This window comes from Meles meles, chromosome Y (genome assembly GCF_922984935.1).
Source record: "Meles meles chromosome Y, mMelMel3.1 paternal haplotype, whole genome shotgun sequence".
In the NCBI taxonomy this organism is placed as follows: domain Eukaryota; kingdom Metazoa; phylum Chordata; class Mammalia; order Carnivora; family Mustelidae; genus Meles; species Meles meles.
This window is the reverse complement of record NC_060088.1, coordinates 9,739,663-9,753,599: the sequence shown is the minus strand read 5'-3', so window position 1 is coordinate 9,753,599 and position 13,937 is coordinate 9,739,663. Positions and strand designations below refer to the sequence as shown.

The 13,937-nt window shown below is 54.1% G+C and overlaps 1 protein-coding gene across 1 annotated transcript; it reads left to right on the top strand.

Moving 5' to 3' along the window:
* Positions 1-1,400: 1,400 nt before the first annotated feature.
* On the top strand, positions 1,401-5,085 carry LOC123935923 (testis-specific Y-encoded protein 1-like). Its single transcript, XM_045996771.1, has 6 exons — positions 1,401-1,514; positions 1,901-2,860; positions 4,213-4,290; positions 4,451-4,562; positions 4,764-4,909; positions 5,014-5,085. Exons 1-6 carry the CDS (start codon positions 1,401-1,403, stop codon positions 5,083-5,085), a joined length of 1,482 nt encoding a protein of 493 aa, XP_045852727.1.
* The last annotated feature ends 8,852 nt before the right edge of the window (positions 5,086-13,937 follow it).

The window sequence follows — 13,937 nt, the reverse complement described above, 5'->3', positions numbered from 1 at the left end:
GCCAGTCACCTGCACGCAGCGTAGACGTGGCCAGCTTTTTAAAAGGCCGCCCGTGCTGCTGTCGCCCACATCTTCCTCCAGGGCCGTGAAGCCAGCCTCCTTACTGACCGGGGCCGCCTGGCGTCCACGATGGCAGTGCCTGGGTTCTGGGTACGCCCTGCCTGCCTGTTTCCACCCTCTCTTCCTCCCGGACTTCCTCATCGGCTGTCTGATCCATGCTTTCGGGAAACATGACTGCGGACCTCGTTGACACCACGGGATGGAGCTGTGCTCAGCCCACCTTTGGCTTCCCCACACGGGGGTGGTCCCTTGCGCGTAGGCAATGTGTCCTTTGGGCCTGGAGGCCTTGCAGTGTATGAACTGAGCTGGGGGCCGACCAGTCCCTCCCGCCCGGCCTCCGCCCTTCCTCGCTCCGTCCCCGAGTCTGCCTCCCCAACCCTGCCCGCGCCTGTCCCTCCCGCCCCGGTCCCTCTCCTCCCCTCTCCCCGTCCTTCCCGTTCCCCCTCGCTCCCCCTCGCTGCTGCTTCTCCTTCTGGGCTTCTCTGCGTCTCCTCCTAGTCTCCCCACGTCCCCCCTCTCCCTGTCACCACCCCAGCCTTCCCCCATCTCCAAGGCTGTGCTGTTTGTAGTGCAGTATTGCCACAGGGCCCTCCGCGAGTGTTCTGGGTACGGTTGCATGTGCTAGGTCAGTTTGGATTCATTGCACCAGTAACTCCAACGTCTGCACTGTTTCAGGGGCCGGCTCGGGAAATTTGCCTTCTCCCCTCGGACGGACAGGCCTCTTTCTCCCTGCAGGCGCCCCTCTGTGCGCTGACAGGGCGAGTTTGCGAGAGAGACACTTGGGCCCACCAAACACCCTGCCCGTAACCTCGAGGCAGCTCCTCCTGCTTCTTTCCGCTCAAACTCCCCCAGGACAAACCCACCATTCCTTTTCAATGAGGCCCTCCCACGATGCAACCGCGACAACGCTGGCAGCCTTGCCGTCCCCCACGGGGACTTCCTCACACCTCCGGGGGCACCCGTCCTATCCGCCCGCTGACCCCCTCCCCACCCCCCCACACACACCCTGGAGCGACCCCACAGGAGGGCAAGGACCTGGTGAGTACCAGAGAAAGGGCACATGTGCCGTCAAGGCTCACTTGGCCATCCCCTCCCCGGCTGGCACTCCACTCAGCCACGGACACACACTAAGGGAGAAGTTGGAGCAGAGTGGGAAGGAAGACTCAGAGAGCCCCCGCATCAAAGTCAGGCGTCGGAAGAGGACGCAAGGAGCAAAAGAGAGCCAGACAGAAAACGGAAAGGGGTCGCGCAGAGCAAAGTAGCCGGGGCGCGCGTTTTACCCGTGGCTGGGTCCGAGAAAGAGGCAGTTTCTCTTTGGACTAAGCGTCTGGCCCCTTGGCATGCCGCCGGGGCCCAGTCCCGGAGCTCACTGGGGCCGGCCTAGCAGCTCTGTACGCACCCTGGTGGCCAGGCACCTGGGCCCCCTTGCGAAGAAATTTCAGGGGAAGTACTCGGTGTGCAGTTTCCTTCTCTTAAGGACAGCTGGGGCAGGGGTGGGGCGGCGGGGGTTGGGGTCGGGAGGCCGATGGTCCCTGCGCCCAGCCCCTTGGGGGCGCCCCGGCTTCCCCCCCACCCCCCCACCCCCGGGCAGGTCAAGGGGAAATCCAGGTGACAGCGACGCGGCCGCCCTTGGAGCACCAGCCGCTGACCCCAGGGCTTTCCCCCACTTGCGCTAAGAGGTGCGCGGGAGGCTTTCGGGCGGCGCGCAGGCACTGGATTCAGCCGCTGGGTTTCAATTCCTGGTGCCAGCCGAGGGGTCCCAGGCGGACGGGTGAGAAAGGGACCGTGGGTCTGTGATGCCAGGGCACTCGCGGGAAAGGCCTGAGCGGTGTCTCTGAAGAAAACGTTTGGGGTCGCGAGGCGCGCAGGCCACACTGGAGGACGGCCACTGGCGGGCTCCCTGGCTGGCTCTTGCGCGCGCAAGGGAAAGGCTGGTGGTGGCCACGCCCCCTGGCCTATCACTGGTTGGACCCGGAGCTCCCAGCGTTCTGCGCGGGGCTCAGAGTCTCCATCCAGCCCAGGCCGCAGGCGTGGCCGCCCAGGCCCCCCCACGCCCGCCCCTGTGCCGGCGCCGGCGGCCCCCGCCCCCCACCGCCACGCCGGGCGCTTTGCGCACGCGGGCTTCAGGCCGGCGCACTCTGATAGGCGGCTGCTGCCCACCGCCCTTCCCGGGCGCGGGAGCTGCACCTGCCGGCCCCGCCTCCATTGCCTTCCCTCCGCAGCTGCCTGGGCTCAGGGCCGCGGCCACATGGAGAGTGAGTCGAGGTCCGCGGAAGGCGGGGCTGCCCCAGAATCCGGGAGCACCTTGGTCCCAGACGGGGGCGGTGAGGAGGCGGCGGCCCTCAGGGAGACCGGCTCCTGCGGGCACGCGGGGGCGCTTCTGGCCCCAGAGGCTGCGGGGGTGGTGGCAGAGGCTGTGCGGGAAGCTGAGGCCCAGCAGGGCACAGAGGAGGCCGGCGCGGGGGAGGAGTTGGTGCTGCTGGTGGAGGACGTCATGGCGGTGGTGGAGGTGGTGGCGGTGGAAGACGAGGTGCTGGCGGTGGAAGACGAGGAGGTGGCGCCAGCACCGCCGGTCGAGGAGCCCAAGGAGCTGCCGCAGGCGGAGCCGGTGCCGCGGGCCGACACAGCCGGCGCCCCACTGGCCGCGCTGGAGGTGGTTCAGGAAGCGCTCCGCTCCGTGGACGCCCAAGCCACCAGGGCCTACATGCGGCTGAAGCGCAGGGTGCATCAGAAGCGGAGCTGTCACCTGGCGCGAAGAAGGGCCATCATCCAGGCCATCCCTGGCTTCTGGGCACACGCCGTATCCTTCCTCCTGCTGGCTGGGTTTTGGCAGCTGTGGAGGAGAGTGGGAGCAGGGCGGCAGGGAGCAGGGCCACAGCCAGGGGCAGGAGAGCTGCGGGGATGGGCCCGGCTCCGGCAACCATGGGCCCCACCCACGTCCAGCCGTAGGGACACCCCCAGCAGTGGGCCCACCCCCCAGCAGTGGCCCCAGCCTTGTACTGCGCAGCATAGCGGGCCAGGGTCCAGCAGCGGGTGGTCCCCGGCCAGGTGGGTGGGGGCGGGGGTGGGGGGGGGTGTGGGCGTTGTGGGGGAAAGGCAAGGGCTGAGACCTGTGCTGTCCTCCCTGAGCAGAAGCCGCGGGCCAGTGCTTTGGGGCCGCAGCACCCCAACACGCCTCTGCGGTCCCGGAACCCGTGTCAACTCTCTCGATTCCTAGCGAAGCCCAGTCACACTTGTCTCAGAGCAGATGTCGGAAGGAAAGGGTTTGGGGGGTACCTGGGGCAGATGGAGAGGCTGCCCACTTCATTCCCTGTCCTTCGAAACCCGTATTGTTCCCGTTCCCGAGTTGACGGCAGACCCAGGGTTGTGTGCGCTTGCACCCACTGAGAGTCAGTCAGCAGGCTGCCAGGCTTCAGCGGACCCCAGGACCCGGGACACGGTGCAGCGGGTGCTACGCACTCGGCCTCCCCAGGCCCTCCTGGGCAGGCCGAGGCCCCCGGCCCAGCTGCTCACAGACACGGTTCCTCCCTTCCTGCCTCAGCCTCTCCATGTCCCCCACCCTGTCTCTCTGTCTCTCTGCTCCCTGCCCACCCTCTGTGTCTCTTCGTCGGGACTTGGGTGTCCCTCTCTCCCCTCCTTCCCGCCGGGTCCTCCGACCCTCTCTCGCTGACGCTGCCGGGCTCTTGCTTGGGACCCTGGGTGTGCAGCCATGCTGCAAGTGAGCGGAAGAGCCCCCTTGTGGCACAGGAGGTCCCGCAAGGGCCCCGGGCTTCAGGTGAGCAGCCAAGCCAACAGGGCCGTGAGAGGGGGACCGAGCACATCCAGACAGCCAAGGAGGTGACTGACTGCCTCCTGGCACAGCCGACCACGGGCACGGGCCAGAGGGACGTAGGAAGGGAGAGCAGGCAGGCTCTTGGTCTTGCCCTGCGGGGCCCCGTCAGCCTCAGCCCTGTTGATCCTCGAAGGCCGGCGACGCCCCAGCGCAGAGCACGGGTGATGACGGGGCACGCGCTGAGGAGGTTGGGAGGGAGGCAGTGCCTGCTGTTTCCGCACACGCCGCATCGGGTCCCTGGCTCTGCGTCGGGAAGGGCCGGGTCGCCCCTGCTTCTCTTTCCGGACCACTGGACCTGGAGGCTCCTTGACCCAAGGCAGATCCTGAATCACCCCCAGATATCAGCCGTGAAAGGTGACCAGGACCCAGACATGCTCAGCTACTTGACCGATTTAGAGGTTCGCCCCGGAGACTGAGGCCGGCGGCCGTGCCTTGGGAGTGGGGTGTGAGCCCGAGGGGGTGCGGCCGAGTTGCTCGGAGCCGCGGTCAGTCAGTCACTCAGGCCAGCCAGGGGACACGTCCCCCTCCCCCTCCCCCCCCCCGTCTCTGCCGGGGCAGGTGGAGGAACTGGGTCGTCCCAAGTACCGCTGCAGGTTGATGTTTTACTTTGGGAGCAACCCCTACTTCCGGAACGATGTGATCGTTAAGGAGTATCACCTTAGCATTGCCGGTAGGAGTGGGCTTGAGCTTCGGGGGAGCTGGCGGAGGGCCGCCGGGCACGCGGGCCCGGGAGCGGGAAGGGAGGAGGACGGGGGACTCGCGGCGGGCGAGGGGTTTGGCACCGGAGCGGGAGAGCTTGTAGGTTGAGAGGCGAGAGCGGGCGTGGGTCCTAGGCCATGGAGAGCCTCCCTTAAGTTTCCTCGCCCTGCAGGATATAGGGCCACTCGGTGCACTCCAGTCCAGTGGTTCTGGGATTATGAACGTGGAGCTGCCAGCCGCAGGCGAGACACCAGCAGCCTGAACTTCTTCAACTGGTTGTGTGACCCCCGCTGCCCGGGGTCCGACAGGATCGCCGAGGTGAGGCCCCTGCAGCCTGGGTCAGCAACGGTGATGCTGGAGTCCCGGCTGCTGGGGAACGGGCCGGGGGCCCCGTGCTCAACTGGCCTTTTGTCCCCTACCAGGTCATCGTCGAGGACCTGTGGCCCAATCCCTTGCAGTACTACCCGAGGCAGGAAGGCAGCCTGTGGGGATGAGCGGAGCGGAGCGGAGGGCCTGTCGGTGAGGAGCCCGGAGGGCTGGGTCCTGAACTGTGTGTGGAGGGTGCCGGGGACAGTCAGTTGAGTGGCGGAGAAACTGGAGGCTCGGAGGAGCCTGGGCCCACGGAGCAGGTGGCAGGGTGGGAAGTGAGCCCGCGGGAACTCAGAGCACCCACACGGGGCGGAGGATGTGTCTAGTCCGGCAGCTTCACGCCCCCTAGGCCGTCCGCCGGGAAATCCCTGGTCCATCGGGCGAAGCAGGGCTTCTCCACCCCACTTTCCTGAACTGTCTCCCACGGCTGGCGGCCCCTCGCTCGGTCCTGCTGCCACGCATTCCGTTGGGGATGGCCTGCCTGTTTTTGGGAGTCGGGCTCCTTGTCCCATCCCACTCTTGGGCCACGGTTCCCTGACTGCCCTCCACGTTCCTGAGCACCGCCTGTCCTCCCACAGCCATACGGACGTCCTCGGAAAAGGTCCTAGGCCGTCTGCAGGAAGGTCGTGGCGCCCTCGCGGAGGAGGAACAGGCGTCTCCCAAGGACAAGGCCTGCTCTCAACGTCACCTTGGCAATCAGTGGCATCATCCATTTTCACAAAGGGCTAAGACTTTTGTGTGGTTTCTCCTGTTTCTCCGTGTGTGTTAGTGTGAGAGAGATGCGTGTGTCTATGTGTCGGAGCATGGCAGATGGGTGGACGTGGACACCACAGAGCATCCCCGTTTGACCACCCAGAAGTATTTGATGAGGCCTCCCCCGTTGAGAGACATGGCGCCTACGGGGTGCTCTGCCTGCACGCGATAGAGACCGGGAAAAGGTTCAGCAGGGCAGCTCTAGAGAGCATCCTGCCCATAGCTGCAGGGACAGGGGGAAGGGCCATAAACAAGTTCCAGAGCACTTTGTGCCCATGTGTCGGTTGGTATCGGGGGCACAGGAGGTGGCCACGAGGAAATCAGCCTCTTGGGATCCTCCAGCCCCGATCCTGTTGGATCCCATGGGTGGGGGTGATGTAGAGCATGGGGGCAGGGCCCGGCAGGGCTTGGCGTGCGGAGAGAACCCCCCCCTCCCTAGGCGGGACCTGGCAGAGGATGGGAAGAGGCAGAGCTCTCTCGGTGAAGTCTTGTTCTTCAGAGCAGGGCACACAGGAGGGGCAAGGTCCTCCCAAGAGGGGCCCTCGTGGCCCCAACGCTCTAAGTGCCATCCTATTCCCATCGCTTGGAGAGCTTTCCCAAGTTGCTCTGCTCCTGGAAGTGTGCCCTGCATTGCTGAGATGCGACGTCATGCATGCTTCTGGTCACGTCACGTCCCGCGCCAAAACCAAGGGTCCCGGGAGGACCAAGCAGGAGGCGGTCACTCGCGATCCCTGGGGACCTCAACCCCCCCCCACCCCGGCAGGTACCACCACCCACCGCGGGGGACTTCCCACGGATGTGTGAGGGAACGCAGGGGCGCTCCATGCCATGGGCTGTGTGACATCGTGGGTGTGCTGTGTGTGAGGGAGCAGCGGTGGGCGGGTCCGCGTGCGTGTGTGTGTGTGTGTGTGTGTGCGTGTGCAAGCACGTGTGGCCGCCTGAGCATTCCTCGGAGCGGCGGGCCGTGTGTGTGTATGATCCCGCACTTGCGTGTGTGGACTTGTGCGTCCTCTTTGGCTCCCCTGTGTGCAGGACAGCATGTGTGCTTCGGTGCTGCGTGTGTGCGTTTCGTGTGCGCGTGTGTGGCAAGTGTGTATGCCTGCATTCCGGAGACAGTGTGTGCTTTTGTGTCTGTGTGTTTGCACACCCATGGGAGAGTGTGCGGCAAGGCCTCGTGTGGCTGCATGCACATCGGGGTCGTCTGTGTTCTCGTGTGCTGCGTGTGCATGTCGGCATGGGCACACTTGTGCCTCTGAGTGTGGCCACGTGTGCGTGCCTCGTGGGTGTGTAGGCTTCAGTGCACGCATGTGAGGGTTTGTGGGGAGCGTGCACGTGTGTGTGCTGGACGCCGTGTGTGTAGGTGTCTGTTTCTTGGGTGTGTGTTTACATGAGCAGGACTGTGTCTTGGTGTGGCCGGCTGTCATGCCCGGGAGCAGAGACCGTGTGTTTGTTGCGTATGCCTGTGCTTCGAAGCAGCCAGGCACGTGCGCACGCGTGCACGCAGAATTCCGCAGGCCAGCGTGAGGTGAGTCGTGGGTATGTTGTGTGCACGCATTTTCAGGCACCGCTGGGTGTGTGACCCTGCAGGGCTACACCTGTATGGCTGTGGGCCAGAGACCTTGCATGTGAGGGTGTAGTGTGCATATCCTTGTGTGCCCACAGATTACTGTTGGGTGTGGTGGGCTTGCCGGCCCAGGGCTTACTGTGGTGTTCTGTGTGTATCTGTGCTGTAGGTGTCGCCACCCCTGCATGCCTCTGTATTGGAGACTCTGGGTGTGTGTGCGTGTGCGTGCGTGTGTGTGTGTGTCTGTCTGTCTCTGTGTGTCTCCGGGGCCGCCTTTGTGCACCGTTGTGCTGGAGCGCTGCCATGTGTGTTGTGGGTGCATGTTTATGTGCACTTCGTGTCCAGTTGAACATTTTTTCCTGTGTCTGAAAGACATTTGTATGTCTACATTGGAGAAGTGTCTGTTCATGTCTTCTGCCCATATTTTGACATGATTAACTGTTTTGTGTGTGTTGAGTTTGAGAAGTTCTTTATAGATCCTGGATATCAACCTTTTCATTTTTGCTTTTGTTTCCTTGGCCTTTGGAGACATATCTTGAAAGAAGTTTCTGTGGCTGATATCGAAGAGGTTACTGCCTATGTTCTCCTCTAGGATTCTGATGGATTCCTGTCTCACGTTGAGCTCTTTTATCCATTTAGAGATTATCTTTGTACGGTGTAAGAGAATGGTCAATTTTCATTGTTCTACATATCAGTGTCCAGTTTTCCCAGCACCATTTATTGAAGAGACTGTCTTTTTTCCATTGTATATTTTTTCCTGTTTTGTCGAAGATTATTTGACCTTAGAGTTGAGGGTCCATATCTGGGCTCTCCACTCTGTTCCACTGGTCTATGTGTCTGTTTTTATGCCAGTACCACGCTGTCTTGGTGATCACACGTTTGTAGAAAAGCTTGAAATCGGGTAACGTGATGCCGCCAGTTTTGTTTTTGTTTTTCAACAATTCCTTAGCAATTCGGGGTCTCTTCTGATTCCATACAAATTTTAGGATTATTTGCTCCAGCTCTTTGAAAAATACCAGTGGAATTTTGATTGGAATGGCATTAAAAGTATAGATTGCTCTAGGCAGTATAGATATTTTAACAATGTTTATTCTTCCAATCCAAGAGCATGCAACAGTCTTCCATCTTTTTGTGTCTTCCTCAATTTCTTTCATGAGTGTTCTGTAGTTCCTCGAGAACAGGTCCTTTACCTCTTTGGTTAGTTTTATTCCCAGGTATCTTATAGTTCTTGGTGCTATAGTAAATGGAATGGGTTCTCTAACTTCCCTTTCTGTATTTTCATTGTTAGGGTATAAGAAAGCCACTGATTTCTGTACATTGACTTTGTATCCTGCCACGTTACTGAATTGCTGTATGAGTTCTAGTAGTTTGGGGGTGGAGTCTTTGGGGTTTTCCATATAAAGAATCATGTCATCTGCGAAGAGAGAGAGTTTGACTTCTTCCTTGCCAATTTGGATACATTTTATTTCTCTTTTTTGTCTGATTGCCGTTGCTAGAACTTCTAATACTATGTTGAACAAGAGTGGTGAGAGTGGGCATCCTTGTCGTGTTCCTGATCTCAACGGGAAGGCTGCAAGCATTTTGCCATTGAGGATGATATTTGCTGTGGGTCTTTCATAGATAGATTTTTATGAAGTTCAGGAATGTTCCCTCTATCCCTATACTTTGAAGCATTTTCATCAGGAACGGATACTGGATTTTGTCAAATGCTTTTTCTGCATCAATTGAGAGGACCATGTGGTTCTTCTCTCTTCTCTTATTGATTTTTTTTTATCACATTGATTGATTTGCGAATGTTGAACCAACCTTGCAACCCAGGGATGAATCCCACCTGGTCATGGTGTATAATCTTTTTCATGTGCTGCTGGATCCTGTTTGTTATGATCTTGTTGAGAATCTTTGCATCCATATTCATCAGTGATATTGGTCTGAAATTCTCCTTTTTGGTAGGGTCTTTGCCTGGTTTGGGGATCAGGGTAATGCTGGCTTCATAAAAAGAGTCTGGAGGTTTTCCTTCTTCTTCAGTTTTTTGGAACAGCTTCAGGAGAAGTGGTGTTATTTCTTCTTTGAAAGTTTGGTAGAATTCCCCAGGGAATCCATCAGGTCCTGGGCTCTTGTTTTTTGGGAGGTTTTTAATCACTGCTTCAATCTCGTTACTAGATATCAGTCTATTCAGGTTGTCAATTTCTTCCTGGTTCAATTTTGGGAGTTTGTAGTTTTCCAGGAATGCATCCATTTCATCTAGGTTGCTTACCTTATTGGCATATACCTGTTGGTAATAATTTCTGATGATTGTTTCTATTTCCTTGGTGTTAGTTGTGATCTCTCCCTTTTCGTTCATAATTTTATTAATTTGGGCTTTCTCTCTTTTCTTTTGGATTAGTGTGGCCAATGGTTTATCAATCTTATTGATTCTTTCAAAAAACCAGCTTCTAGTTTCATTGATACGTTCTACTGTATCTCTCGTTTCTACCTCATTGATCTCTGCTCTAATCTTGATTATTTCCCTTCTTGCATGTGGAGTTGGTTTGATTTGTTGTTGATTCTCCAGTTCTTTAAGGTGTAGAGACAGCTGGTGTATTCTGGATTTTTCAGTGTTTTTGAGGGAGGCTTGGATGGCTATGTATTTCCCCCTTAGAACCGTCTTTGCTGTAACCCATAGGTTTTGGACTGAGGTGTCTTCAATCTCATTGGTTTCCATGAATTGTTTAAGTTCATCTTTGATCTCCTGGTTGATGCAAGCATTCTTAAGCAAGGTGGTCTTTAGCTTCCAGGTGTTTGAGTTCCTTCTGAACTTTTCCTTGTGATTGAGTTCCAGTTTCAAAGCATTGTGATCTGAGAATATGCAGGGAATAATGTCAGTCTTTTGGTATTGGTTGAGTCCTGCTTTGTGACCCAGTATGTGGTCTCTTCTGGAGAAGGTTCCATGTGCACTTGAGAAGAATGAGTATTCTGTTGTTTTAGGGTGGAATGTTCTGTATATGTCGATGAGGTCCATCTGGTCCAAAGTTTCATTCAGTGCTCTTATTTCTTTATTAATTTTCTGCTTCGATGATCTGTCTACTTCTGAAAGGGGCGTATTAAGATCTCCTACTATTATTGTATTCCCATCAATATGACTATTTATCTTGATTAATAGTGTTCTTATGTAGTTGGGCGCTCTCATATTGGGGGCATAGATATTCACAATTTTTAGATCATCTTGGCGGATAGTCCCTTTCAGAATGATGTAGTGTCCTTCTGTATCTCTGACTACAGTCTTTAGTTTAAAATCTAATTTATCCGATATGAGAATCGCTACCCCATCCTTCTTTTGAGGCCCATTGGCATGAAAGATGCTTCTCCATCCCTTCACTTTCAGTCTGGGTGTATCCTTAGGTTCAGAATGGGTCTCTTGTAGACAACATATGGATGGGTCCTGTCGTTTTATCCAATCTGCAATCCTGTGTCATTTTATGGGCGAATTTAGGCCATTCACATTGAGAGTGATTATTGAGAGATAGGTTTTTATTGACATCGTGTTGCCTTTGAAGTCTTTCTGTCTGTAGATTGTTTCCATATTTCTGTTCAATGATATTCTTAGGATTTTTTCTCATTTATAGGACCCCCCTTAATATTTCCTGCAGTGTCGGCTTGGTTGTTGCATAGTCTTTTAAGCCTTGCCGGTCTTGGAAACTCTTTATCTCTCCATCCATTTTAAATGTCAGCCTTGCTGGATAGAGTATTCTTGGTTGCATGTTCTTCTCATTTAGTACTCTGAATATATTTTGCCAGCCCTTCCTGGCTTGCCAGGTCTCTGTGGAAAGGTCTGAAGTTTTTCTAATGGGCTTTCCTCTGTATGTTAGGAGCTTTTTTGCCCTAGCTGCTTTTAAGAGGGTCTCTCTTGAAACATAATTCCTCATTCTAACTATAAGGTGTCGTGAGGACTTTTGAGAATCTAAAATCTTGGGAGGAAATCTCTCTGCATCTAGTACATGAACGTTGTTTCCGTTCGTGAGATTGGGAAAATTTTCATCGACAACTTCTTCCACTCTATCTTCTAGACTTCTTTCTTTTTCCTCCCCTTCAGGGATTCCAATAATTCTGACATTGGATCGTTTCATGGCATCGTTTATTTCCCTGATTCTGTTTTCGTGGCTTCTGAGCTGTTTGTTCCAGGCTTCCTCCTGATCCTTTCTCTCTATCTGTTTGTCCTCCAGATCACTAATTCTATCTTCTGTCTCAGTTACCCTAGCTTTTAAAGAGTTTAGATTAGATTGGAACTCATTGAGAGCATTTTGAACATCATCCCTGGTGGCTTTCTGTTCTGCCATAACCTTGTGAACATCATCCTTGGTGGCTTTCAGTTCTGCCCTAATCAATTCTGTTTGGTCATCCATGGCATTCTCCAACCTAGCTATTGCCTGGATAATTGTTAGTCTGAATTCCTTTTCTGACATATTGTCTATGTCGATAGCCATTAGATCTGTTGCAGAAGGCCCATCCTCTGTATTTTTCTTCTGTTGTGTATTCCTCCTCTGAGTCATTTTGGAAAGAGATGACTGAACAGATGCAGCTAGACTTATCGACTGTGGTGCAGTCAATGTGCACCCTGGAACGCTTCTGTGCAATCAGGATTCCCCACCCAAATGAGAGAAAAAAGAAAAGAAAAAGAAATACAGAAGAAGAAAGAAAAAAAAAAGGGAAAAGAAAAAAGGAAAAAGAGAGAGAGAGAGAGATAGGAAAAAAAGGGAAGATAAAAGAGAAGGCTCAGCCCAAATGGGCTACAAGGTAAGATTATGAAGTATACAAACAAAAACAGGCAAACAAAAAGACTGATAAAAGTATATGACAAGAGAAAAAATATATATATATATAAGCAAAAAAAAAAAAAAAAGGCAAGAACCTCATCAGAAAGAACCCCAAGTATAAGATTTATATATAATCAGGACAAACACAAATTCACAGAAACACTGACAGAAGGAAAAATTGGGAGAGTGGTTATAAATTCTCAGTGTGGGTGAGGAAGGTTATTTTGATTCTTCCTGAAGGTATCTTGATGTTTTTGTTAAGGGACTCAACTTTCCTAAGTTACAGGGGGATTAGAAACTGGTTTGCCTATAGGGGTAGCATTGATTGGGGAAAGGGGATTCCCTTGAAGTTTAACTCTATATGTATAGTAGAAAATAAAAATTAAATAAGAATAAACTAGACTAAACTAAGTTAAAATTAAAAAAGAATTAAAAAATTAGAAAAGCAAAAGAAAAACACGGGTGTATGTATCAAAAAGTTCAGGTTAGAAGGTTATTAAAGAATTTGATGTACTGGACATCTCAGTGTGGTGGTAAATAGGTTAAAAAATTATCTGTATGTATAAAAAAAAAGAACCCGAATATTGTAAAGAGTTAAAAATAAAAGTTGTATTTATGAAGTAGTGGTGGTTGTTCTCTTGTAGTCTTTTTTTTTTTCTTCCTTCCTGGTTGGTTTTCTGGGGGAGGGGCCTGCCACGTGGGTTTTCAGACAATGATGTTTCCTGAGTTAGGTCCTCCTGCTCCCCTCAAGGGGGTGAGCTCTGAGGAAACTTTTTTTCAGGCTTTTGTTCTCTGGGGGTTTTTATGTTCTTTCATCTGCTTTCTCTCGCCTTGACAGCTTTTGATGGTTTTTGGATGTTTAGAGGAGAGCAAACTGCACCCCTACCTCCCTCTCAGGGAGAAGACTCAGGATGTTTTGCAAAAGGTGCTGGCAGAGTTGGTTCTGAGTCACTGTCCCTGGGGATGCAGGAGCTCCTCATTGTACCCAAAACCAGGGCAGCGGTGGCTGTCTAAGCAGCTCCAGACCGCCAGAGAGGTTCCGAGCACAGATCTCACACTGAGATTTTCCCGCTGTCCCGGGCTGGGAATGTCTGGTTTTTCTGGATGCCAGAGCTCCAGGCTAGCGCCTATGAGCACCTATCCCAAGGGAGGGTGTGGGACGCGCGCGTTTCATGATTGCCCTCTGGGCAGGCTCCCAGCCCCTCACGGGAGCCGGACCCCACTCGTTCTCGGGCACACTGGGGGCTCAGGGATGGAGACCTGATTTCTGCGCTGCACTCTCTCTGGCTCAGCGGCAGGGGAGGCTGTCCTGGGTCAGGGGATTTAGTTCCCTGACCCTAACCGCTCAGGTTCCCACTATTACTCCCCGTGATCCTTTGTTCTTTGTTTTTTGAGTGCTTTCAACCAGACTCCAAGTTAATGCTGGTCCCCAGATGCAGAGCACTCTCGTATTGGGGTATTACTTTCCAATTGGTCACCTCTGTTGGCTCCCTCCCGCTTTTGTTTGACTTCTGATATCAGTCCGATGCTCCCAGTCTGATTTACCTGCCACTAGCGTCTTGTGCTCCTGTAGAGATCCAGAGGTGTATAATTCTGATCTCAGACTGATTTGATGGGTGGTCGGTGCTCTTTGGTAGGTAATCAGCTCACTTTAGGGTACAGGTTGAAACGGTGCCTCCTCCTACTTCCCCGCCATCTTGACTCTCCCGTATTCATCCTTTCTGATGGAGGCATAATACTCTATCATGTATATGGACCACATCTTCCTTATCCATTCATCTTTTGAAGGGCATCTTGGTTCTTTCCACAGTTTGGCGACCGTGGCTATTGCTGCTATAAACTTTGGGGTACAGATGGCTCTTCTTTTCAC